Here is a 26,406-nt window from a genome sequence, read left to right as displayed (position 1 = left end):
ATCGAACGGCTGAGGATGAGGTTCTGACGCAATCGGCAATTTTGCACCATCAGATTTAAAATTACGAACAGCTGGGATCTGATTTTGTATTTATTTTAATTTTCAATTTTAGCTATGTTGGTCGGTGGGGATTGTTTTTCTGTTTTATGGCAATTTTATCCTTTTAGGAAACTTGGAGGCTAGAAAAAGAAAATTTGGCAAGTACTTTTCAATTTAGCAATATCTATGATACTGAGCTTCACAGATTGGGTTGCATTTGTAGCTTTTTTTTATTTTTTATAGAAGGATAATTCACGGTATATTTTATGAGCTAGATGAACTTTCAAAGCTTACTCTATTTCTCACTTGAAACGTATTTAGGAGAAATTCGGATCACAAGATTAAAACCTCTATATTTTGGTACTACTCAACCTCATTCGCAATTCCACATTAGTGAGTGTGATGGTGTATACAGCATGCGCACAAAAGAACCGATCTTCATCTAGAGTCATGAAAAATGGTTTTTTTGTAATGTTAAAATATAAGACGCTTCTTACGAAAAACATATATTTTATATGAAGTGACGCGAAGCGTCTAACAAGAAAAGAAGGAGAAATATTCGTAAATTACAAGTTTAGGCCATGATCTTCTTTCTTTTTCATTTTTTCTTGAGTATAATTTTAGTTTGTTAAACCGTTATTATAATGTAAGCAGCATATATACATTAAAAAGTAGATGCCATTTTGTTGTTTTTTTATTTAGGGTTTAGGGAATCTGTGGCAATGTGGAGCCTCTGCCTAACATACACCTAATTAGGGTTCCATGATTCCATATCGTCTTTAGAGGCACCTTGCAATGCAGATTATGCGATTTCCCATTAACAAGACTTGTCATTTTTTTCTTCTGCTGATTTTAGTTAACATTCCTTTCTTGTTCTAGACTTTGAACATTCTTCACCTTTAACTTGGTCTTTTCTTGTGTGCACACCTCAACTTTCATACTGCACATAATCTCTCTGCCCTCTTCTTTTTACATCCATTGGGTACAATATTCTACAATCAACATATTTACTCATCCCATCATTGAAGAGACAGATGCAGACTTCTAGCTTCCTGCTGTAATTGACAACTGGGGATTCACTAATGGAATACAATATCTTTAGCACAATTTTTAATATTAAAGAAGCGATATTGAGGAAAAAAGGATACAAACACGTGAAATCGTATGAAATCACGTGATAGCGTAATTTCGAACACATAGAAACTAGTAAATACAAAAGTTGTTACACTCATGTGGATGAATTTACAACTCAACTTAGGCTTATGATATAATCATTGGGTTTTATTAATTTGTTAAATGTAACTTCTGTCATTGAAAAAAGTATACAAATTTTAAAATCAAGCACAGAATCTTTCATGATGTTGGGCAGTTTCTTTGGTATTTTTATTAAAATAAAATTAAAAAAGCGGACTGGTTTGGATCAAAATTTGACCTTAGTGTCAAGTTAAGCAGATATAATATTGATAGCTGGAATGGAAGCTTATCTTATCTCAAGAAGTCGGATAATCTTCAAAGAAGACAAAGAAAACAGGCCCACAGTCTTCAAAACCACTAACCCAAAGAGCCCAAACCCACAAACCGCCAACAGGAAACATTGCGTAATGAAACCATCCAGTTTCATTTCCATTTTCCCACCCACCATTTTACTATAAATACCCACTTCACCTCCTTAGTCTTTCAACTCTCTCTCCAAAAAACCACTTCCAAAGACACACAAACAAACTGGTTTTCAACCGTCCGATCACTTACTAATGGCTGACGTGGCAGAAAGCGAGCGGAGGATCCTCGTGGCCGTCGATGAAGGAGAGGAGAGCATGCATGCTCTTTCTTGGTGCCTCAAGAACGTTGTTTCTCAGAATTCCAAAGATACCCTTATCCTACTCTACGCCAAGCCCCCGAGAGCTGTGTACACGGCTCTAGATGGCACAGGTAGGAGAGAGGATCCATCAGGTATTTTGTCGCAATTTTTGAGGTTATTTTGGGAATAGGAAGAGATTCAGTGGTGTTTTTGGGTAATTTTGTTTGTGATCCAGGGTATTTGTTTTCCTCGGATATTTTGGCGGCGATGGAGAAGTACGGCGCTGAGGTGGCGGTCTGCGTGATCGAGAAGGCCAAGAAGATGTGCAAAGACCTTCAGCAGGATGTGAGTGTCTCTCACACAATTTTGATTTCTGATTCTGAAGGATAAAATGGTCATTTAGATTTTGGAATTTTGATTTGGCGATTGTACTCCTCTGGGCCAGGTTAAGGTGGAGGTGCGAGTAGAGAATGGTGATCCGAGGGATGTGATTTGCCAGATGGCAGAGCAGCTTGGTGCTGACGTGTTGGTCATGGGAAGCCATGGCTATGGTCTCATCAAAAGGTGGGTCTTACAGAACAAAATAGGCAGGAAAAATTTTATTTAAAAAAAAAGGATAATGTAAATTTATTAAAAAAAACTTGTGGTATTTGCAGGGCATTCCTCGGGAGTGTGAGCAACCACTGTGCACAGAATGTGAAGTGTCCTGTGCTGATTGTGAAGAAGCCAAAAACAAATGCTTTCAACAAATGACTTTGTTATCCTCTTCTCTTTTTTTTTTGGCCTCTATATTTTTGTTTTGGTGGTGAATTTTTCTTTCGGTATGTGACTGATGCTGTAACTATTTATATTTTAATTGAGCTAAGCAGTGAGAATTTTATGGTATAAATCATCAACGTTTTCTTTGATCTCTTCATTTGTGACTCAAGTATACCCTCCCCTCCTTCTCTGGGAGGGGAGATACTCCTCCTTTCATTCTCTGGATTGAGATATTCATTTTTTCTGTAAATCACAATTTTATTACAATTTGACGTATGTGTAAAAATTAATAATTTGTGAACACAAAAAGGAAAACTTAATGTATATAACACAAAAAGAAAACTTAATATATATTATTATCATTGGCAGAAATGTATCAAAATGTGACAAATAATTTGTGAAAAACATAAAAAAAAATTCTTAAAAGGAATAGGAATTCCTGACACATTGCAAGTGCAAGTTACATGTGAAAAAATAATTTATAAAAAATATAAAAAGAAAAATTAATACATATATCATATTTAATACATATGAAAAATTAATACATATGTCAATTGACAGCAAACTTGCAACGATTTGATACATATGAAAAAATAATTTATAAAAAATATTTAAAAAAATTAATACATATATCATATTTAATACATATGTCAATTGGCAGCAATAGGGAAACCTATTTAAGATATTTAAGATAGGAAAACCTATTTAAGATATTTATGAAAAGTAATTACAAGGGAATGAATGAAAGGAATGTAGGAAAATCTATTTAAGAAAAGTAGTTACAAGGGAAAGGACGGATTTTTTTGCAAAAAAGGAGGCTCGCGCAAAATAAAAAGAGAATAGTTTAGAATATTTGGACTTTCTAGCAAAGCCGTGTAGTAATATGTATGAAAAGATAAAATATTCCAATCCTTAACACAATAGGAAACCTAAAATCAACAGGAAACCACAACCCCTATAAATATTTGGGTGCACCCACATACCATCCCAATTGCTTCTCAGTTCACTTCCGTTGATCAATCTCTGCAATGGCTTTCACCACGAGAAAAGTTTTTCAAGTAGGCGATGGGGTAGAAGTGTGCAGCAAGCAAGAAGGGTTTCACGGTTCGTATTATGAAGGAATTGTAATTGAAAACTTGGGGGACAAGTATAAGGTGAAGTACAAGAACCTGGTGGAGGAGGATGACATGTCCACCGCTCTGGAAGAGCTCGCGGAGGTGGACGAGGTCCGGCCTGTGTGTCCTAAAGTTTGGCCTGACTTTTTTCCCAGCGAGAAGGTTGATGCGTTCGCCAACGACGGTTGGTGGGCGGGGATCATTACTAGGAAGAGTGGAGACGACTGGTTTGTCTACTTTCCAAGCACTTTTGAGCATATAGCTTACCCTAAGAATCATATCAGGCTTCATCTGGAGAGCCGCCGCAACGGATGGGTTTCTCGCGATGGACGGGTCTTCTCTTGCGAGGGAAAGCCGCTGTCTTGCAAGAAGAGACTGCGCATTGTGATGGGAGGATCATCATCGACATCTGTTAAAGCTCGACTTGTTTAATTACTTCATGTGTAAACCTTTTTGGTGGTTTTTTTTTGGATTTCTTGGTAATTTGTGTTGTGATTGGCGCAATGGAAATTGGTGGTTTATATATGAATTTAGAAACTAATAAATTCACGTTGTTTGTGTCTATGAATTTAGAAACTAAAATAAAATAAAATAAAATCTCAAAACTTGGGAGTGTTCGTTCAGCAATCATCTCCCAAGATTGTTGACTTCTGTCACCGTAACATTTGTACAATGCAAACCGATTTTATGGTGAAGGTGAGGCCAACAACGCTGTCATCAAGAACCATCACTTTTTCTTTTCTTTTTTCCTTCTCTGCAATTTGAACTGCAGATAATTCATGGGTTAATAATAATTTAATTTAAAATTAAATAAGAGATAATGAGTATAGTTTCGTCATGTTCTCATTTTATTTTGTTTTTTAATATAAAAATATTATTAATTGAATACATTACCCTCCATTTATCAAAAAAAATTATTTTTTAATAAATAATATTTTTTGATATTTTGAATGTTTTACTATTTTTTCCCACTGCAAGAAATAGCTTTGGTTTTCAGTAGTAGTAACGTCTGAGCACTCAATTGATGAATTATATATTAGAGAATCCCGACATGAGACCAAAAAATCAATTCACACAAATTAAAGTATATGACACCAAGGCCATTAGATAATCATTTCATTTTTCATTTTTTTAAAAACTAAAAATTTAAACTTGTTTGGTAACTAATTTTATTTTTCAAAACAAGTGAAAAGTGAACAAAATTTGTTTGGTAACAGATTTTGGTTTTCAATTTTATATGGAACCTGGAAATGGAATTTTTTCTTTGTGTGTCAATTTGTGAATTTGAGATCATAAAATAAAAATGCATGTTACAAAGATTTTGTAATATTTTTGGGTGAATTTTGAATATGGAGGTGCCGATGTTTGGATTGGGTTTGTGGCTAAACTCAAAAATTGATCAGGTCCAAGTCAAGAGTCCCAAATACCAAGTTTTGGTAACTAGAGTGCATTTCATGTGTGGTGATATAAAATTAATGAATGAAAAGAGAGAGAGAGAAAAAAAAACTGAAAAATTGAAAACACTTTCAAGTTGTTTTAAAACATAAGGGTGATTTTGAAAACTAAATTCACTTTTTTTTAAAAGCTGAAAATGAAATATGTTACCAAACATATGTTTTCAATTATAAAAAAAAGTGAAAATTAAATGGTTATCAAACAACCCCAAATTAACCAAATAAATAGCACAGAGAGAGAGAGAGAGAGAGAGAGAGAGAGAGAGAGAGAGAGAGAGTTTTCCAGCAAGAGTTTTCCAGCATTGTGCTGTAGGAAGGAAGTCCGAAGTTAAATAGGTTTGATTAGGTAGGTGTTAATAAAATAAGAAGAGTTGGGCCGAAATAAATATATACTAGGGTGGGCTTAATATTTAGGGAGATTTACTATTATACCCAATATGGGGGCCCAAATTATAAAAATACCCTATATAAAATGGACTTTAGAAACACACCCAAAGCCCATTTACAACATAACAAAAAAGTTTTTAACTTCTTATAAATTACAAAACTGCCATCAATTTCTTAAAACAAGCCCAACCCCAAAATCTCATAAAAATACCCAAAGCACTCAATAGGGCATCAAAGTAATTTAATAATCAATATTAAATTCAATAAGGCTAGCTATCATTTTTTGGGTTTTTTTTGGGTTTGTTTATAGGAATTCAATTGTGTAGGGTTTATTTATAATATTAGTGCTAGAAATGGGTATATCACTAAATATCTCTAATATTTACAATTGGGATATATAAATAGGAAACCCCAAATCCTAAACAGAATAGGAAAGCCAAAATCCCAAACCGATTAGGAAATCCAACCCAACCTCTATATATTGCGACCCTCACAAACACTCTCCTCATACCATTTCACAAGAGCAACTCTCATCTCATTCTCCAAAATGGGTTTCCCTATAGCAAAGGCTTTTAAACAAGGCAAGAGGGTCGAAGTGTGCAGCAGAGAAGAAGGGTTTCAGGGCTCCTATTATGGAGCAACCATACTGCAAAACATGGGGGACAACAAGTACAAGGTGAAGTACAACCGCCTCGTATGCGAGGACGACCACTCCATACCTCTGGAAGAGGTGGTCGAGGGGGATGAGATACGGCCTCTGCCTCCTCTGCCTCCGCCCAAGAAAACGAAAGCCGGGTTCGCTGACGGGGACAGGGTTGATGCGTTTGACAACGACGGCTGGTGGTCTGGAATCATTACTGGGAAGGTCGGGTGCTACTTTGGCGTCTACTTTGAGACTGGGCATCATATTGGTTACCCTGAGAGAATGCTCAGGCATCACATGGATTGGCGCAATGGAGAATGGTTCTTCTACCACTAGCTGCTGCTGCTGCTGCTTCATGAATTTAATTTGAAACTAAATCCACGTTTTGTTATGATTTCTTGCTGTCTAGGGTTTATGGGTAATTTGTGAATTTAGAAACTAAATTCTCGTTGAATGTAATTTCATTAACTTGGTGACTCATCATATATATTTGAAACTTGGTAAATATATTTGATGTTGGTAAAAACAAATCACATTTGAAGCGAACAAGTAATTAGCGTGGGAGGGAGTGTTCAGCAATCTTCTCCCAAGATTGTTGAGTTCTGTCCTTGTTACATTTGTACAATGCAAAACGAGTTATGGTGAAAGTGAGGCCAACCAAGCCGTCATCCAGAACCATCGCTCTCTCTTTTGCTTTTTCCTTCTCTTCATCTGTCAACTCCCCATAGAGGAGGCTAAAGTGGGGCATACCGGCTGCACTTCAAAATTCAATTAATCCATACAATAATCATGGTTATTATTAATAATTAATCTCCATTGATGTCGTCTAAATTAGTGCTCACCAAACCCATTACAAGAATTTGATTCTATGAAATGGGTAATCTAAACAAAATCCTTTGGTTGTTTGTTCATGGCATATACTTATCAAATTCAATTAGCTTACAATTTACGGTTAGTATTGGGTAATAATATTTTTTTAAATACAAGCGATATTAGAAAAAAAGGAAATCGAACCTAGGACAAAATGTGCATGGATAAATACTCTTTAATAGGGAAAAAAAAAAACCCTAGATTCTGAAGAAAAACTCAGAGTCAACAAGTATATAATACGAGTGTATCAATATATTGATCTCTTACTTACCCAATTGGTCGAAATGGTCAGTGAAATTTCTTATTGGATAAGTTACCTGAGAAATTAAACAGAAAATAACTAAATATGTTCGCATAATTTTTTTTAAATTTTAATTAAACATGTAAATTCAATTTGCACGAAAATTATTTATTTAAAAAAAAAAAAAAACCTGATCCGGATGAATGAAGAGGTAAACATTTTGGTAATAGAATGGACCGGGGAGCACGTCCACAACTGTACATGGGAAGCAAGAGCTTTTCCCACAGGCCTCTTTGAAGTTTCTGATGACGTCGTCTTCCCTGGTGCGGATGGACCCCAGAACGGGGATGTGGGGCGTGATCTCGGGCCCACCGAATTCGTCGCGGAGGCCTTCCATCACCTTCTTGATCCTGTTCGAGACGTGATCCGGTATGACGGCCCACGCCGCATACGTCTGCACCTTCTGCCTAACTGGGTTTGGCGCTGAAGAAATTGTTGTGGTTGTTTCTGAGTTTTCCATGAGAAAATGGAAAGAGTGAATGGAGAAGATTGACGAAGAGGAGTTTTGACAACTATTTGAACCGCCAACAATTTTCTTTCAATACCCATAATTTTTTTTATCCCTATTTTACCTCTGAACCCCTTGCTTATAGGGGAAATGTTTGAAATGGTCCGTTTTAATGAGTCATTAAGGGCTGTTGGCTATTCAACTTGAATCCAATTTTTTAAACTCAAAAACAGAATTTGATTTTGAAACAAAGAAAACTTGTTTGGTAGCCCTATTTTTAAAAACTCAAACTCAAGAACAACTAAAAAAAACCCCAATTATTAAAAACAAAAAATAATTGTTTTTTTCTAACAACCCACAAGTACTCACATTTTTAAGATTTGAAAACAGTTTTCAAGTTCTATACCAAACAAGTTTTTGAATCTTAAAAATAGATTTAAGAACTCCTTGTTTTTAAGAAAAATCAAAATTTTTGAGTTCCCTATTTAAATAGGATACCAAACTTGAACCAAGTTTATCCTCACAAACGTAGACAGAGATTCGAAACTCCTAGAAAGCCAATGAATATTGGGTAAACTCCACTCTCCCAATCGCTTATACTCGAAGAAAATAAAAATAAAAATCCCACGTAACTTTATTACAATCCCAAGACAAATGTGCCAAAAGAAGGGTGAAATAAAAAATGGAACATGTACTTTTATAAAGCCGAATAAAATCTTCGAACATAAGGGCAATTTCGTATGGAAAATGATGAAAGAGTTAGGCAGAGAGGGACATATTGAACATCAAAATCTTGGAGGATTCATGAATGAATAGCGTAAAAGTGGAAAAGCATCCCCGACCCAAGTTTTTGATTTGAGTAGAATAAAACAAAAGTGTACTTCCAACTTCAGTGGCAAATACTTTTTAGCTGCAACACGAATTAAAGCAAATTAATTAGTTTTGGTTAATCTCAAGATCGTTAATCTTAAATTAATTGTTCTACTTTGCAGACAAAGTATCTGCAATTGAGAACCCCAGCAAAGCGTCCAGTTTGTTCCGTTAATTGAGACACCAAATTCATTCATGCTATTAAGTGTTAACGATTTTTACTCACATTTATTGATATATAGATGTTCACCTAATTAGAAATGTGAGTAAATATATATTACAACCAGTAAGTTTACTATACATTGTTGGTCTATTATCTCTCAACTTAAATTTGTGAGATTAATGATTGTATTATCGGCCGATTATAACACCTTAAATTCTTAAAATTAGTGGTTGTTTAACATAAACCACCTTACATATTCAATTAATGTTTATGTATGAAAGAAGGGAAAGTTCATAGAAATGTACCTCATCGCTTGGATCAATGAGGAGGGAAAGGGATGGACCCAGCCCCGGTGATGTGGCCCTCCATCTCGAGCCCAGTGAACTCATTGTGGAGGAAACTTCACTATGCATGTTTCATTGCTCCATTTCTTCCTATCTCTCTCCTCATGTCACTTATTAAATATAAGAAAAAGAAAAAGAAAATGACAATGCAATAGAGTTAGGGAAGTATTTCTCCTTCCGAAGAAGAAACACTTGTGTGCAACGGGAATATCACTATTTTGCATCTCCTTCCAATCATGCTATGTCAAGCGTGATAATTTTTCCACTTGACATAACATAATTGATCAAAAATAGCAAAATAATGCTACCTTCGTCTCATACAAGTTTTTATACTCCCGAGACGTCCATTAGTTTCTCCACTCTCTTTACAACGCAATCGGGTGGGATGGCCCCTACACTGCAAACCTGTTCAACCTCAGGTCGTCTTGGTCATCACTCAACGTACGTAATAGTTTCTGGATTTGCCATTGATATGACATTAACTTCAATAATTTGTGCACCATGCTCTTTGGATTCATTGAAAAGAATAAAGAAAGCAAACAGGAGTGGTGGGCCCAACATATAGGGTTTGGAAGGAGTTTGATGAGGCAGAGGGTTGAGGGGGATGGACAGGTGTCACATCCTGAGAGTAGCCAATGTTGTTGAGGGCTTATTCTTTGTGCTTCCTTTGCGGGGTGCAAAAGTGTCACTTACCAGTCAGACTAGCTAGGTATTTAATAGGTATGTGTCGAAATTTTACTGCGCATTGAGGCTTGAGGGTTATAAATATATATAAATATTTTTTAAAATTTTGGTTTTTTTTGTTCTATATATTTCAGATGAAGCTGTTTGGATAGTCAATTTGAATTCTGTTGATAAGAAGATATCTTTCCCTCTCTCTCACACCAGCTATCAACATTTCTTCTCGTTTCAGTGGCAGTGGCAGTGGAATTTACATCAACTGCATCGACAATGCCAAGTCTTTCAAGTACTAGCAATCAACTTTTCCTTCTCTTTCGTTTTGTCGTCTGTCTAAATCTTATACTATATTTGCTTGATGATTTTTTTATTTCCTTTTATGTTCTCTACTATAAATGTAGTTTTTTGCATTTTCATGCCATGAAAATGCAGATATTGAAGACAAGGTTTCCACCATGAATATGATGAATTCGCACCGGATCAAGTCTTGCTCAAGAGTTCTCTGGCGCCCCATTTGTTTTCTCCTCATTCTGGTACTTTTTCTTCGACATATTTTTCTAGCTTGTAGAAGCAAACTTGTCTCCTCATCCCAGTTCTCTGTTGTGTATATTTGGCAGGGACTTTCATGCTTTATGATCTCAATGTTGTTTAAGATGACGATAAAAATTGAACGACGTATGCTCTTGGAATCAAAACAAGCACTCAACAAATCATTTTCAGGCATTGACACCACTGCAAAGTTACTAAGTCCATTAAATCCATCAGCAGTAAATCTGGCAAGATCTCTCAGTTCCTCACTTAATGGAACTGAGCTCAATTTCGCTACCATCCAAACAAGGGTTAGTGTATACTCTCAGACAGTTTAGCTGTGTTTAGTAATGTTTGCTAAATAAAACATTCTCGTAATCTACGAACTGGTTTCGTGTTTTGTTGTCCAGGTTGCACCAACGTTGTTTCTAGCACTTTCAATAATCCCACATATCTCACAGGTTTCTTATATTGGATTAGATGGCCTTTTATTCTCACTTTACAACCATGAGGATCAAACTTTTGCAGTATTCTCCAACACTTCATTTTCTTCAAATTGGTACACTCAACCAGTAAATAGGGACACTGGGAAGTTATATGGCGCAGCAGTTGCTTCAGATTCTTTGGTCACAGTAAATTCCACTTGGTTCCAACAAGCCTTGAATAGCACAAGTGGTTATTCTTGGCTGGGAAGAGGATGGGACAAGGCTCAACATAGCATGTTTTTAAGTACTGTGCCCATGGATGGCAGAGGTGTGATTTCCTTCGGTATTCCAGCAAAAGTCGTTGTCGATCATTTTACGGCTTTAGACTTCCATGGGGGTTACTTTCACTTGGCTACATCAAATGGGGATGTGATTGTGCAAACAAAGCTCCCAAAAACCCAATTTGAGATAAGCAACAACACGGTTTCGGTCCAAATGGTGAGGCCAAATAGTAATGCCACTGGTGATCTCGGTAAATTCTCATGTAATCATGATGATGATGACAAGTTGGAACCATATATTCATTCATGGAAAATGAAGCGTATCAAGTACATGACTTATTGCTCCACCCTCGAGATCATCGGAGTTAAATCGGTATGTGAAACCATAGTTTTTGTACCAATTTAGTTTGATCTAACTTGCCTTACAAGTTAACTTCCATTCTATCACTTCCCTTGATTTATATACATATATATTTCTTTTTTCTTCTTTTCTACAGGTATATGTATTGACTTGTCCCGCCAATGGTCTTGTAAACCTTAATCACAAATTAGTGGTGTTGCTTGGCCTTTTGGTATTTTTAATTCTTGCATCGGTTTGCATATTCATACTCTTAATAATCAGAGCTGCAAGAAGAGAAATGATCTTACGTGCACGGATCATGAAACAAGAAGGCGCAACTCGTCAAGCAGAGCGCAAGAGTATGAACAAAACTAAAGCCTTCAGCAGAGCAAACCATGATGTGAGGACTTCTTTGGCAGCCATCACTGGTTTGATAGAGTTGTGTCACCAAGATGCCAATCCCGACTCTGAGTTAGCAGCCAATTTGGCACAGATGCATACTTGTACAAAGGACCTCCTAGTCATACTGAATTCTGTTCTTGATATAAGCAAAATTGAAGCTGGGAAAGCACAGCTTGAAGTAGAAGAATTCAACTTGGCTCAGCTCCTTGAGGATGTAGTTGATATGTTCTACCCTCTTGCTATAAAGAAAGGAGTCGATGTCGTGCTCGATCCTTGTGATGACTCGATTGCCAAAACATGTAATGTCAGAGGCGACAGAGGGAAACTTAAACAGATAATGTGCAACTTGCTTAGCAATGCAGTGAAGTTTACATCTGAAGGTCATATCACAGTTCGTGCCATGGTTCCGAAAACAAGTTATGAGAATGAAATCATCGCTTCCAATCATAATCGTGTGTTGAAGTGTTTGTCATGGTTGTTTTATAAGGGGAAAGGAGCTTTCAGTGATTTGGATGCCATTCATACAGCACAAAAGGATCCCAACAGTACAAAGTTTGTCATTGAGGTGGATGATACAGGCGAGGGAATTCCTAAAGACAAGCGAGAATTTGTTTTCGAAAACTTTGTTCAGGTGACAGACAGGGCTACTGGAAAAGAAGGCTCTGGTTTGGGACTTGGTGTTGTTGAATCTTTGGTAAGTAATTCAGAATGAGTTTAACATACTAATACATTATATACATATTTTTAATTTAGTTATTGATCACAATTCAATTTCTGGTCTAGGTACGCCTAATGGGTGGAGAGATAAAAATTCTTGATAAAGAGCTGGGTGAGAGAGGTACTTGCTTCAGCTTTGATGTTTCTCTTCTGACATGTAAACCAAATTCTGGTGACATTGAAGAAGAATTTTCCAATGATCGCTCTGCCAATGGATTTCAACCTTTCGGTATACAACTTTTGGCTCATTCACCAAAACCAGAGGGATCTCATGTGGTGCTCTTTATAGAAGGCGACGAACGGAGAAAGATTTTGGTGAAGTATATCAGTAGCTTGAACATAAGAGTTTCATATGTAAAGCATGCAAAAAATCTTCTTCCACAACTTGAGAAGATAAAGTGCAAGTTAGAAATTTCCTATTTCAATTATTCGGAAAAGTCCCAGCCGGGTTTTCTTGACCAACTAAGCCCCTCCGCATCCAACAACTCTGAGTCAAGAGCAAGTGACGGGTCTGGCATCAAGGAAGGAGATGACCAAATCTTGCAACCCGATAAAAAGACCAACTCCAGAAACTCAACGGCAGGTATTGTACTTATTGTGATTGACACAAATGCTGGTGTTTTCTCTGAGTTATATGCAACTGTGGCTAGCTTTAGGAAAGACATACACAAGTCAAGATGCAAGGTTGTCTGGCTAGATAACCCAATAACGCGTAACACGCATCAGATGCAACTAGAAGGACAGAAGCTAGCTCCTCCACTCGATTTTATTATCTACAAACCATTTCACGGGTCGCGCTTATATAAAGTATTAGGACTAATACCTGAACTTAAAGGATGCAACTTGCCAAAGTTAGAAAAGAGAAAAGTAGCTCAAGAAGTGCAGAAAATGGATCCCAAACTTGCAGGAAATGAAGTAGGAACATCTTCATCACCTCACCAGGACGACTCACTGCAACAAGCGGTCGTACATAAATGTGTTGATAAAAGAAGTGATCAGGAGCTCTTGTATGGAAAGAAAGTTTTGCTTGTTGAAGATTCAGCAGCAGTTCGCATGGTCGTTAGTACTTATCTTAAAAAACTTGGAGCAGTTGTGGAAATTTGCCGTGATGGCAAAGAGGCATTTGATCAAATTTGTAGAGCTCTAAGGGATCATAGCAAGGAGGCTCATTCTAAATCTACTCCCTACGACTATATTTTCATGGATTGCGAGGTAATGTGATAAAAACCATTTCATTATTAAGGTTCTTTTTTTTTTTTTTTTCTTTTCCCTGAAAAAGGAAGATGGACTTATATGTGTCTTTTGTTTTGTTATTTTTGGTTTTCCACAGATGCCAATAATGAACGGATTTGAAGCAACAAGGCTAATAAGGATGGAGGAAAAACAATACGGGATCCGTCTTCCGATTATAGCATTGACAGCCCATGCAATCAATGAGGAGGTTAACAGGATGATTGAAGCAGGGATGGATGTCCATCTAACCAAACCATTGCAAATAGACATGTTGCTGGAAGTCATCAAATCGATTGAGAACAAATAAAATGACAAATTCGAAGTAGTTTTGTAGATGCAAGAGATTATGTTATGTTGGTTTTTTAAATTTAGAAGAGAATAAAATTTAAAGTTTCTCCAATTCTTAATAGTTGACGGAGTTTTCAGTATGAAGGTGTTTAGGGGTTCATTATCATTACAACCTCCATAAAATTTCAAATTCAAACAGAATCATCCGTTTAATATTATAACGAGCTGTTATTTTTTGAGAACCTTTTCTATTGAAAGGTTAGGAAATGGGTGATAATATACTAAACTCACACACACTACACGGTGTTGGAGCAAGATTTCTTTCAAGAAGAAATACCTCCATAGGTTCATGACTGAAGTCCGCACACTTCCTTGGTTGAAAGAGAACTCCGAATTACGTTCCTGAGGTCGAACGATGGAAATGGGGTGAATACATGCAAAAGTCACTCCGACACTCAAGTTAGTGTTTGTGCAGCGTACTCTTAGTGTTCAATTGAATTTCTCGTCCCTTTGCTGGAGGTCTAGCTGAGTTTTTATAACGCTTCGAGTTCTTGGGTTTAGCCCCACTTCCCTAGCTTTGCGCATCTTGTTCTTCACTTCATGGTACTGGGATCATATAAGCGATTTGTGTCTCCCTCTCTCCGCACTTCTCTAGTGGGAGGGAAGTTCGATAATCCCACGTCTTTTAGTTGTGGCATATGGTTTAAGCCATGATACGTGAGATTTGGTCCCCACAGTGCCCCTATTTTTTCCTGTCTACACGCTTCGCGGGTGGAGAGGGAAAAATGATCTAAATGGGACTTTGGAACAAGATTTCTTCGGATTTAGCGCACGTCGTCATGATGGGCTCATGGCTGAGCCCAAATAAGCCATACGTTTTCTTTCTTGGGTTTGCTGGTCAAACCAAAAAAAGATTCCTATTGGCCTATCACCAACCCATGCATGTTGCTTTCACACCTTGCATGTGAAATATCAAAATAGGAATTTTCATGCACGTTGCTAACTTTTCAAGTTTCAACTGTGGACTGTTATCCCCATATGGAGTATCCAAGTGCAGACAACCAATCCCATGTGCAAGTAGACCATTTTCTTTATTTTGGATTTCTGCACCGCTGCCGATCCGGTGGGCCCATGCGCATTTTCCTATTTGCTAACCAACCCTAGTTGGGGTGCGCTTGGGTTTAAGCTTTTGCCGATCCGGTGGGCCCCATGATCCTTACTTTCTTTTTGCTAGTCGATCCCAAGCCTAGTTGGGGTGCGCTTGGTTTTGAGCTTTTGCCAATTCGGTGGGGCCCATGCTCCTTGCTTTCTCTTTCTTAGTTGATCCCAAATGGAATGAGGTGCGCTTGGTTTTAAGCTTTTGCCGATCCAGTGGGTCCCATGCCTCATGGTTTTTCTTTGCTAGCCGATCCCAACCCCATTTAGGGTGCGCTTCGTTTTGAGCTTTTGCCAATCTGGTGGGTCCCATGCCTCTTGGTTTCTCTTTGCTAGCCGATCCCAACCCCAGTTGGGGTGCGCTTGGTTTTGAGTTTTGGCCAATCCGGTGGGCCCCATGCCCCTTGCTTTCTCTTTGCTAGCTGATCCCAAATGAATTCCAATACCCCTGAGCTGTCTTTCCGGACCTGTGCACCTTCGGTTCCTCAATTGATCCAAGGTGTCCATGACCTTTTTGTTTTTTTGTTTTTCCTTTTTTCTTGCACTTGAGCCTTCTATTCGGGCCCCAATACCTCTTAGCTGTCCTTCCGAACCCGTGGGCCTTCGGTTTCTCAACCGATCCAAGGTGTTCACGACTTTTTTTTTCTTTTCCTATTTTCTTTTTTATTTTCCTTTTTTTCTTTTTTCTTGCGCTTGAGCTGTCCATGCGGGCCCCAATGCCCTATAGCTGTCCTTCCGGACCCGTGCGCCTTCGGTCTCTCAACCAATCCAAGGTGTTTACAACTTTTTTTTTCTTTTTTTCTTGCGCTTGAGCTATTCATGCGGGCCCGAATACCCCTTAGCTGTCCTTTCGGACCCGTGCACCTTTGGTTTCTCAACCGATCTAAGGTGTTCACAAACCTTTTTTTTTTTTTGGTTGCGCTTAAGCTGTCCATGCGGGCCCCAATACCCGTTAAACGTCCTTCTGGACCCGTGCGCCTTTGGTTTCTCAACTGATCCAAGGTGTTCACGACTTTTTTTTTTTTTTTGGTGCTGACCTCTTGGACTCCATATGCCTTCAGTTTCTCCTTTTCGTTTTCACCGACTCCCAAGCGATCCACAATCTAGTCTTTGTGTAAGGGGGTGAACAAGCCTATCTCTGTAGGTGTACTTACTACCTTGCACCACTTATTGCTTACATCTATTGCTCTTCTTTAGTTTTTGTTGAAGTGCGTGCAGCTTTCTGTCATGGAAGCGCATGCGTTGGGTAGAAATAATTTCGATTGGTCATATCAGACCAGGCTTTGTTGCCAGAGCCTAAGGCAAATATCCGAGCTGGCCACATAGAACCTTATCTTTGCTTTTGAAAAACTTCTTCCCGTGACTTCTGTGAATTATTTCCCAATCTTCGCCCCATGCTATAAAAGGTCGGTCAATAGGGATACATTCATTCGTAAAACCGTTTATACTTTGCTTTTGTTCTTCATATATAAGCTCTAGGCGCGAAGGGAGAGGAAAGTGTTCTGTGCGTCTGAGAACTCTGCTGAAGGGCTCTTGTTCTTGCCACCACCTAGTAAGTACTATTTTCATCTTTGCTATTTTCATGTCGAGCCACGAGATTTGGTCCAAGTCTGGTGGTGTCCTACCGAGCTACAAGATACTTAAGGCTCGTACTAAATGATGTGTTCCCGACAACGTAGGAATCGATCCTCTTTTTTTAGGGTTGGATATATTCATTGGTGCCGGTATCCCTCGAGGCTCCTTAATTCTCTCGCCGGCCCACTTATAGCATGTTGGTTTCCACTCCATCCCCTATTTCATATGCTTCTGTTCTTCTTGGGTCTTCATCCCCTCTTTCATATGTTACCTCCTAGTGCCTTCACAAAAAACCTAAATAACTCAGGATGGCCTTCATATGTAGCCCTAGTAATTATATTACCATCAACAACACACGCCAACAAGGTCTCGGGTTCCACCCAATAAGCACCTACAGCAACAAGTACAGGTTTGACAACTGGGAAGGTCATACACTTCCTACCTTTAACCGAGCCTGCAGCTGCTAGGACAAGTTTCCCATGGCAAACTGAAGCAATTGGCTTTCAGGAGTCAGAAAACTTTCTCACCAATTCTAAAACCGACGCATCCACAGCAAGATATTCAGGTGCCCATCCTCCTGGTATTATTAATCCATCATATTTGTTAAATTCAATGTCATCAAATGTTGCATTGAGCACGAAATTGTGACCACGTGATTAAGAATAAGTCTGCAAGTTGCATGACTAAGATGTTGTCTTTTGAGGATCGTATGGTGCTGATATCCAGTTGGACTTGTATGATTAGGCAAAAGGAGAGTTTGGAAGTCGTCTTGCTGTGAATTCAAGGAAACTACGAACTCCACGTTATAATCTTTACTTTTTCATTTTCATTCGAGTATAATGAACACTTGAAATAAATGTTAAACTTAATTAGATGGATTTGTTTTGTTTTTTTTAGCAAATTGGTGGAAGCGTTTTGGAAGGGACACACCTGAGTTGACGAAGTTTGCTATTCGGGTCCTTAGCCTTACTTGTAGTGCATCTGGGTGTGAGAGGAATTGGAGCACATTTGAGCAGGTAAAGTTCTTCTATTAATTTATTGTTCAAATTTTGATGCTTCTAAATCTAATTTTGTATGTTTATATTCATTTTAGATTCATACAAAGAAAAGAAACAGACTTGAACATCAAAAGCTCAATGCTCTAGTATATGTGAAGTATAATACGGCACTAAGAGAGAGAAGTATTAGAAGGAGGTCAAAGATTGATCCAATATTGGTGAATGAAATTGAGTCCGATGATGAATGGATAGCTGAGGTTGAAGAACCAATTCTACCAACTGATCTTACTTGGCTTAATTCTCAAGAATTATATGATGTTGATGTCATCAGAAATATGCCCACTGAACCTTATGAAACTGATCTACATACTCGAGTGCCTATTTATGTGGAGCCTATTGGTGATCCTAGGACTCAAGAGCGAGGGAATGTTCATGTTAGGACTCAAGAGCCTATTGTCCATTCTAGAACTTAAGATCCTATATTGATGATGATCTTATTATTGACGATGATGTTCTTCTTTCCTCGTTAGCTTCAAAAAGGGGAAAAGATGGCAAAACCTATGGAAAGTAAATCATGGAGTGAAAGTTACAATTAGTGTTTAATTCATTACCACTAAATTTTATAATTTTAATTCATTGTTCATGTGTACATATGTACAAGTAAGAGGAAAGTCAAAAGCAAGTCCATAAGAGCGATGCTTATGGATGAAGATGATGAGATAGATAAAGATCCTTCAACATTTGATAGTGGGAAATATCCTTTTCATATTGATACAGTTGATCAATATGATAGTGATGCTAGTTTGAATGATATTAGTGTTGAGGAGTGGGATGAGTGAATTATGTTTTTGTTTTGATGTTGAATAAATATTTTATGTTTTGAATGATAATTAGTACTTATATTTGCTTATATTTAAAAGATTGTTATGGTTGAATAAGAATTAGTTGTACAATTTAATCGTATTGTATTATTCATAAATTTTTCTCATTAAAATAATTTAATGTTCAAAAGGCTTACGTCTCAATGCTTCAAGGCTTACGCCTCGCGTAGTACTACTAAAAACACCTCGCCTATACGCCTTGCCTTAGAAAACATTGTCTGCAACCAAAGAAAAAAAAATACAGAACACAAAAAAACATATTAAAACAAAGGGGGACCAGAAAGACATGTAGCATTTGAAGTTTGTAAATTAAACACAGATCACGATTCAGCAAACCTAGGTAGCCCATTATCAGATTATTTTCACTTAGAGACGAGGGCACTAATGCAATTTTGTTTATTGAATATGGTGTACGCAGTGACGTTGGAGCCAAGAATTTGTTCACACTGTCTTGTCCCCAGAACTCAAGCTCAATACAGGTTGGTTCTCTAGCTCATAATGAATGAGCAAGCACTCTAACAAAACTCCTAACATGTGTTCTTGTTTGAGCTTACTTTAGTCTCGCTGTCCACACAACCTAGAACTATAACCTACGGATTGCTATTTATCAATCTAATAGAGTGGCTCTAATCAACAATAAAACTTATTCATTTTGTCTATAATTAAGGCTACCAAAGATTGGCTGATGCAAAAAACTAAACTTGAAAGCGTGATGTTCGTTCATAAACTTGACAAACTAATTTCCAGTCCCAACAGATTTCAAATTTTAGAGGAGGCAACATAATCCCATATGTGAGAATTGTAAGCACTTCCATCTTTGAGACAAATTTCTTGTTTTAGGTTTACAAATTCAAGTGAATTAAGCATTCAATCTTCAATCTAATTGAGTGTGCTTAATTACAGAGCATGGAAAAGACCACTTCACAGTGCTCAAGTGATGTAATGAGGCTAAAGAAAACGATTTTCATTAAAAATAGAAAAAGGAAAAGGCAAAAGTAGCAGAGGTGGGTGACCTGGTGAGCAGGAGAAAGTTGATGAATGGCTGTGCGACAGATATCACCAGCTTTCTTGCCAGGACAGACGGCATCAACGGACACTCCATGTTCTTGCAGTGCTTAAAATGGAACCATCGCCTCGTAGTCTTCCACGTAGTCCCCCAATACCAACAACACCCTGCGTTCGCCTTTCGCCATTTTCTTCGTATTTGAGAGAGAGAGAGAGAGAGAGGGAGATAGAGAATTTGGTTGGACTAAACTCTCAGATGAAAGTATAGCCGCCCGGCTACTATAAATAGAATATCTAACAGTATAGCCGCGCGGCTAGACTCTATAAATGGAATGTGTTAAAGAGTATAGCCGAATATAAAAAAATATTCTAAACGTATAGCCGGCCGGCTATACTCTATAAATAGAATATGTTAAAATTATAGCCGTTCGGCTATACTATTTAAATAGAATATTTTAAACTGTACCACTCTCCCAGCCACCACCATCTTCTTCGTCATTGTCATCATCGTCGTAAAATTCCGAAGAATTATTGTCTGATCCCAAAACTGGATGAAATTCTGAAGAGTTGTGGGAGAAATTCAGAGCAGGGTTTGTTGTTGTTGTCTTGCTGATAGTAACACTCGTCAAGTCTCCAAATTGGCCGTGGCGTGCTACAAAGCCCTCCTATTTTCCCTACCAATACACCGCGTTTCAACTTTTCACCATTGATGATCCTAGCGGCCACCTAGTGACCGCCTAGCAACCGCCTAGACTGCCTAGCCCGCCTAGCCCACCTAGCGCCCGCCTAGACCTCTTAGTGCCCACCTAGACCCCCTAGACCGCCTAGCGCCCGCCTAGTGACCGCCTAGCTCTCCTAGCCCCAGCCTAGCCCGCCTAGACAGCCTAGCAACCGCCTAGACAGCTTAGAGCCTGCCTAGCGACCGCCTAGACCGCCTAGCACCTGCCTAGTGACCGCCTAGACTGCCTAGCCCGCCTAGCGCCCGCCTGGGCCATTTATTCCGTAATATTAACAATATGAGAGAGTGTGTTCAAGGGTTTAACTTGTAAAGAAGATTTCCGAACAATAACAGATAACCCAGAGAAGTTTCATGGAGTTATCACAATGGTGGCTCTTGGCCAAGTAAGTCTCATGGAGGTGGTGTTATCACAAAGTGCTATTTGCATTAGCTCTTTATCTTTTCTGTTCTTTTTGTTTATGTCTTGTTTTGATTTGTCTCTGTTACGTGCTATGTTTATTCATTTTAGCACCTCTCGTAGTCATTTTCACCATTAAAGTATAAAGGTTTTTGCTTAAATATCGGTGGCTCAAGGCTGGTTTTGTTAGTTTCCGTTGATTTGTAAATCTTTCAGATAATGTCTCCCATGTCTATTTGCTTGATATTACAATTTGCAGTTCTATTTTTCTACTTGAAGCCTAGTGCTAGTTCTATTTGACTGAGACCTTTCAATTACATTTCATGAACTAATCTTATCTATAATAATACATGTGTATAAAAACAAGGTTTGAATAAAAGGTGCATCATTGTTAGTGCTTAGTTGCCCTCGAGTGGCTGACTGACTCCACTATTATGTGCATTCTTTCATTTCTGTGTATGTAATTTGTAATCACCGATCTAATTTCTTTGCTACGGATCATTGATTTTACATATGATCGTGCTGGATCTGCTGCCGCTGGAACTAAAATGGATGTTGAAGTTCTTTGCATGGATCATTTAAGAAAAAGTAGTGATGCTAGAGAGAGAGACTCCTCTTCTGAAGTTTTATCAAGTGCTGATCTTAAAGCAACAGAAACCCCTCATTTAGGCAGATCACTTCCTTATTTGGACTGTCTGTTATCCCCACTGGTAAGACTTCATTCATTTCCAGGAATGCATTTGAACCAGTAACTTTACGAGTTTTAGTAATTGGGTTGTGAATTTTGACAGGTTTAACCTAAACAGGAGTTGCCCAAATCCCAAGTTCCCAACTAACCCCAACTCAAATTCAAGCGAATGAATAATTTCTCACCAAACTCTATTCATACCTTACCCAACCTAACCCACAAATTTAAACTAAAAAATTCATGTTGGTACTTCAGACGAATTCAAATTGAACCAGTCTTAATCACAGCTCATTATTCTAGCTAGAGCGGAAAGGGATTTCATAAAATCACATCGCGTAATGTCACTATCACAAAATTCTAGCACCTGAATTTTTCTAACAATTTAATTTGGCAATACAATCAGCCTTTTTCTTACAGCATCTCCAAGGTATGGCAAAAGAGTAGACCGACCTCATTTGCTTTGTCACATTAGTATTTTCATACTCCAAGGAAGATACAAATGGGTAGGTAAAATATACACACCTCTCCCCAACAGGTTATTATAGTACAATTTTGCCAATTTCATTTGCCTCTTCCCTTGGAGATGCTCTTAGGGGTCATATCCATCAAAGAAAATTGCAAAATATAAAGATAAACCAAGGAAAATATTGATTTTAAAGGTATTCAAAAACATTTGTTTAAATTATGCTTATGAATGTGATTATGAAAAACACATCTCATCAATTTGTTCCCATCGCTCAAACAGCTAAATAAGATTAAGACATCAGCAGCTAAAGCAGTTTGGCATGCAACTTTTAGCAATATCTGTTCCCTCTAAGAGGTTCTACAGCTAAAAAATAAGACGAAAAAACATCCCAAGCTTATCTCTAGAACTTTGCGATGCTCCCTCCCTACAGTTCATCCTGAAAATCCAAAGCGCAAGACACATACGATCAGTAAACACACTAGGAATATGGTTAGTTCATTAACAGCAAGAGGAAAGAAAACCTACATGTTTCTCAGCCTCAGTTTCGGCACTCTCTTCAGTTGAGTCTGGTTTCGATTCGGAATCAGATTCTTCTCCATCTTCGGCGTCAGCATCGTCGTCCTCGGCCTGAAAAAACACGCTGAAGCTGTTAAGGGACCATGGAAAACAAAAATGAAAGATCTAAACTCTCGGGTGGCAGTTTTGAATGCTTACATCAGAATCAACTGGGTCTTCTTTTGATTCCTGGTAAAAGGATTAAGGTAACAAGTTAATAAAGATGAAAACCACACGATTCCTAATTGTTTAAATAGTTTTGTACTCCATGAACGTCAGAGGCAAAGAGAGGTACCTCCTCCTGCAGCTTCTTCTCCAGCTCCTCGAATGCTGCCTTCTCGGCCTGAAATTGCATGGAACTCAATCAGACATCTAAAATGAATATACTTTTAAGGAGCTAAGCAAAAGGTCTATTAGATGGCATACATCTTTCTGTTTGCCCCATGTTTCCTCAGCCAACTGCTTTGCATACTCCGGCTCATCAGTGATCAAAATGTTGTCAAACAGGGTTCCAGATTTCACCTGGCACATTACACATTTTGCCTAATCAGAATTTGAGTAACATGGGTTGGGACCAACAATAGCAAACAAAATGTAACAGACGAAATTACCTGCCACAATTCGATTCCGACATACTTCAAGTTGGGGTAAACATACAGCTCAGGGTCATCCTTGAATTCTGGGTTGTCAATCAATGGTGCCTTCCACTTTCCCTTGAAGTTGGGGTTCTTGATTTTCTGCATAGTGGTGGAGAAAAATTATGAACAAGTGTTCACAAGTTGCATTACAAGCTATTATACAAACCACAATTCCACAAACCTTTGGCTTCCATTCACCCTTGTACTCAGGGTTGGGAATGGTTGGGGCAGTCCATTCACCATCTTCCTCATCATCCCAGTCTTCAGGCTGAAACACCAAGACAGTTAGTGAGCAACAAAAGTGCTCCCGCATATGTGTAGTATTTTGAAATTCGAAGTTAAACCAATACCTTCTTGGCATCGGAATCGGCTATTTCCTTGGGAATGTCATCATACCCCTACAAATAGACAATATGAGTCTAGGGTTTAGGGTGTGCATTCAGGAGGTAAGAAGTATAAAGAAATTGTGACTACCTCTGGCTTCTTATCTTCAGGGTCAGGGATGTATTCTTGGTCTTCCCAATCTTCAGGCTGTCAATATTAAATAGTCAATACTTATTCAACACTTCAGTCATGATTAGTTAATTGACGTCTCAACAATTCAATTAAAGGTAATTACTTTCTTGGCCTCGGGATCCTTGATTTTCTTTGCAGGCAGAAGATCCCAATCGCTGTAGAGGCTACCAGTTTGTTTCTCAGCATTGTCAATAAGGATGGTGTAGGTAGCATCTGGACGGATGATAAAAGTATAGACATGAGTGAGTTGGTCAGTCTCACAAGGAACATCCTTCTTGATCAAGTTATTTGTATTATTGTAGTTAAGAATTGCATGCACTTTCTTGGTGCTGTATCCGCAGATATCTGGCCCAAACATGATACTGCAAACAACAAAAGTTTATATACCAAATCAACAATGAGGTAAAGAAATTGAGGCAAAGAAAACAAAATCATCAGACAAATATGGATATCACTAGCCTGTATGGGGTATCACCGCCAAATTTCTTCTGATCAACATCACCACTGAGTAGCTTGATGTAGCCACCACCACAGTCAAGTTTCTGCTCATGCTTCACAGAAAATTGAAACACGAGTGTCTTATCCTTGTTGCTGAATTCAGGGAACTCAGCTGATATGGCATAGAACCTGTAGTCCTCACTTGTTTGGATACCTGTACCAAGATGTCAGAGTCATTGAAAATGGTCATCAGGATAGGCATCAAAATATATATATTTTTTTAAATCAAGAAAGGAACACAGTAAAGAATCAGTATTGGTTATAAACGGATACCTTTGTCATTAGGGTCTCCATTCCATTTTCCAGAGGTGTAGTTCCATTCACCAGCCAGGTTCTCCTCTTTCTTCCACTCGGAAGTAACCCAACGTTTATCCCATCCGTCTTTAGGATTTTCCAAATAGTATAAGAAAAAGAAATAAAAGGGAATCAGAATAACAGAACTAGAAAAAAGATAAATGGAAACAGAGAAAAATAAAGAACCAGAGAAGTAGACATTTCACATGCACACTAGAAATAAGCTTCAATTTTTTTTTTTTTGTAAAGTCAATTGGAAAACTAGTTGACCAAGAAATGTTACTAGTTGACACTACATCCATGTCAATTCGACTAAGACAGAGTATTCATCATACTATACCACTGCCAAAAATCTGTCCGCCTTTCGAGCTCTACTCATCAAAATCAGGCACGATTGCAACATTCGCAGGTAATTGACAAGTTCAACAACAGAAAGACACGAGCCTCAAGGCAATACATAGCTAGAGCAACACTAGAATATCAATTTTAACAGCATGTACAGGATTTAGCTTTAATCATCTGTCCCAATTCATATGGTATACATGGATTGTAAACACCTTGTGAGACTACACAGTGCAAACAAAGAATGCCACATTCTCGAACAGAAATTGGACTAGAAACATTAGAATTATTGATTTTCTCCATCCAATCCCATTTATATTGATTCAGGAAAAACCCTAAACCTCACTTTCATTCTGCAAACACTGCAATGCTGACATTGACTATATGCATATACACATGCATAGAAATTATATAGCCACACATGCGCACATACATATACAACCAAACATTTCTATTAGAAACATAACCAAAAACCACAACTGAAACTCAAAATTCAACAATATGTCAAGATTCCCACAGATCCATTTCAAATTAGTAAATTCAACTCACACTGACGCATTTAAATAAACATTATCCAAAAAGCAATCAGATCGAGTTGCAAACTCATATACAACACCGATCCTCCAGAAATGACATTGGATTCAACCCAATTATACCCTAAAACAGTGAAAATGCAATCAAACACTGAGCGCATACGTCCATACACCTACAGATACAGAGTGAGAAACAGAAAGAGATGTATAGTTATACCCTCGAAGCGTTCTTCGAAGAAGACCTTGGCGGAGGCGATAGCTAGGAGAGAGAGGAGGATCAGGGACAGCAAGCTAGAGTTTGGAACCCTAAACGCCATCTTTTCACCCACTGAGAGTTGCAGAGCTACCGAGTGTGATGAGAGAGCTCGATCTCTGGAGGCTGTTATATAGGTCTACTTACTTGGTTTAACCTGCAGTGGTTAAACAGTGGGTTTTTGCTTCGGGTTAGAGCCCTCGTTGGATGACGTGGACTAACCATAGTCCGCCACATCATCACAGGTTGTCATTGTTGTGATGTGGCGAGATCTAATTGGACCTTCTCCGAAGTATCGACTGTGGCAATTGGATGCGACACGTAGATTGGCATCGACTCTGAGTTTACGAAACTACCCATGTAGTACAGAAAGTTGCCAACCCTGATTGGTTTGGTAACTTTGAGGTGTAGTTGTGTGTAGCCACTGGCCAGTAACAGTAAGGCATATTAATGACGTTATTATCCTTTTAATTTAATTTTTATGGGATTGGCCTCTGGAAATTAATAGGAGATTATGGTTAGGTTAAGATTAGGTTAAAACCAGGACTAATTCAGATTAAGCTCTTCTGAGGAACAAAGGGCCGGATTTTTTTTATTATTATTTTATATTCAACTTTTCTTAATTGGACCGTGATTTGTCTTATAGGACAAATTCCATTGTCTTTGTACACAACATTGTGAATATCAAAGTCTTAGGCCACACTGCAATGTTTGAGCCTGGATCACAATTCAATGCATAGTTTGTAAGTTTGAATCTGTAATTGGATATAAGATATCTCAGTCATTTATT

At 38.2% G+C, this 26,406-nt stretch overlaps 6 protein-coding genes across 7 annotated transcripts; 4 read left to right on the top strand and 2 right to left on the bottom strand.

Moving 5' to 3' along the window:
* Window positions 1–1,706: 1,706 nt before the first annotated feature.
* Window positions 1,707–2,743, top strand: LOC117632663 (universal stress protein A-like protein). Of its 2 annotated transcripts, none has more exons than XM_034366207.1 (4): window positions 1,707–1,989; window positions 2,073–2,182; window positions 2,283–2,401; window positions 2,494–2,743. In XM_034366207.1, the coding sequence occupies exons 1-4, from the start codon at window positions 1,791–1,793 to the stop codon at window positions 2,588–2,590; spliced, it is 525 nt and encodes a 174-aa protein (XP_034222098.1). In that variant the 5' UTR covers window positions 1,707–1,790; the 3' UTR covers window positions 2,591–2,743. The 2 variants fall into 2 exon arrangements, with proteins under 2 accessions (XP_034222098.1, XP_034222099.1); XM_034366208.1 differs by having other exon boundaries at window positions 1,708–1,968; window positions 2,494–2,726.
* Window positions 2,744–2,862: 119 nt separating this feature from the next.
* On the top strand, window positions 2,863–4,234 carry LOC117632664 (protein AGENET DOMAIN (AGD)-CONTAINING P1-like). Its single transcript, XM_034366210.1, has one exon. It carries the CDS (start codon window positions 3,625–3,627, stop codon window positions 4,141–4,143), a length of 519 nt encoding a protein of 172 aa, XP_034222101.1. The 5' UTR covers window positions 2,863–3,624; the 3' UTR covers window positions 4,144–4,234.
* A 1,862-nt stretch (window positions 4,235–6,096) lies between these two features.
* On the top strand, window positions 6,097–6,602 carry LOC117632163 (protein AGENET DOMAIN (AGD)-CONTAINING P1). Its single transcript, XM_034365580.1, has one exon. The coding sequence runs from the start codon at window positions 6,100–6,102 to the stop codon at window positions 6,529–6,531; it is 432 nt and encodes a 143-aa protein (XP_034221471.1). The 5' UTR covers window positions 6,097–6,099; the 3' UTR covers window positions 6,532–6,602.
* A 49-nt stretch (window positions 6,603–6,651) lies between these two features.
* Window positions 6,652–7,896, bottom strand: LOC117632162 (cyclic phosphodiesterase-like). Its single transcript, XM_034365579.1, has 3 exons — window positions 7,497–7,896; window positions 7,337–7,382; window positions 6,652–6,948 (listed from the first exon to the last, which is right to left on the bottom strand). The coding sequence occupies exons 1-3, from the start codon at window positions 7,824–7,826 to the stop codon at window positions 6,749–6,751; spliced, it is 576 nt and encodes a 191-aa protein (XP_034221470.1). The 5' UTR covers window positions 7,827–7,896; the 3' UTR covers window positions 6,652–6,748.
* A 2,605-nt stretch (window positions 7,897–10,501) lies between these two features.
* On the top strand, window positions 10,502–14,102 carry LOC117632973 (histidine kinase CKI1-like). The gene is made up of 5 exons (XM_034366624.1): window positions 10,502–10,708; window positions 10,808–11,476; window positions 11,601–12,539; window positions 12,629–13,774; window positions 13,893–14,102. Exons 1-5 carry the CDS (start codon window positions 10,502–10,504, stop codon window positions 14,100–14,102), a joined length of 3,171 nt encoding a protein of 1,056 aa, XP_034222515.1.
* Window positions 14,103–22,168: 8,066 nt separating this feature from the next.
* LOC117629681 (calreticulin) lies at window positions 22,169–25,774 on the bottom strand. The gene is made up of 13 exons (XM_034362246.1): window positions 25,581–25,774; window positions 24,468–24,575; window positions 24,156–24,348; window positions 23,800–24,058; window positions 23,655–23,711; window positions 23,531–23,578; window positions 23,362–23,448; window positions 23,154–23,279; window positions 22,969–23,064; window positions 22,838–22,885; window positions 22,702–22,731; window positions 22,513–22,614; window positions 22,169–22,423 (listed from the first exon to the last, which is right to left on the bottom strand). Exons 1-13 carry the CDS (start codon window positions 25,678–25,680, stop codon window positions 22,412–22,414), a joined length of 1,266 nt encoding a protein of 421 aa, XP_034218137.1. The 5' UTR covers window positions 25,681–25,774; the 3' UTR covers window positions 22,169–22,411.
* Window positions 25,775–26,406: the final 632 nt, after the last annotated feature.

Source organism: Prunus dulcis, chromosome 6 (assembly GCF_902201215.1).
Source record: "Prunus dulcis chromosome 6, ALMONDv2, whole genome shotgun sequence".
In the NCBI taxonomy this organism is placed as follows: Eukaryota; Viridiplantae; Streptophyta; class Magnoliopsida; order Rosales; family Rosaceae; genus Prunus; species Prunus dulcis.
This window is presented reverse-complemented; position numbering and strand designations above follow the sequence as displayed.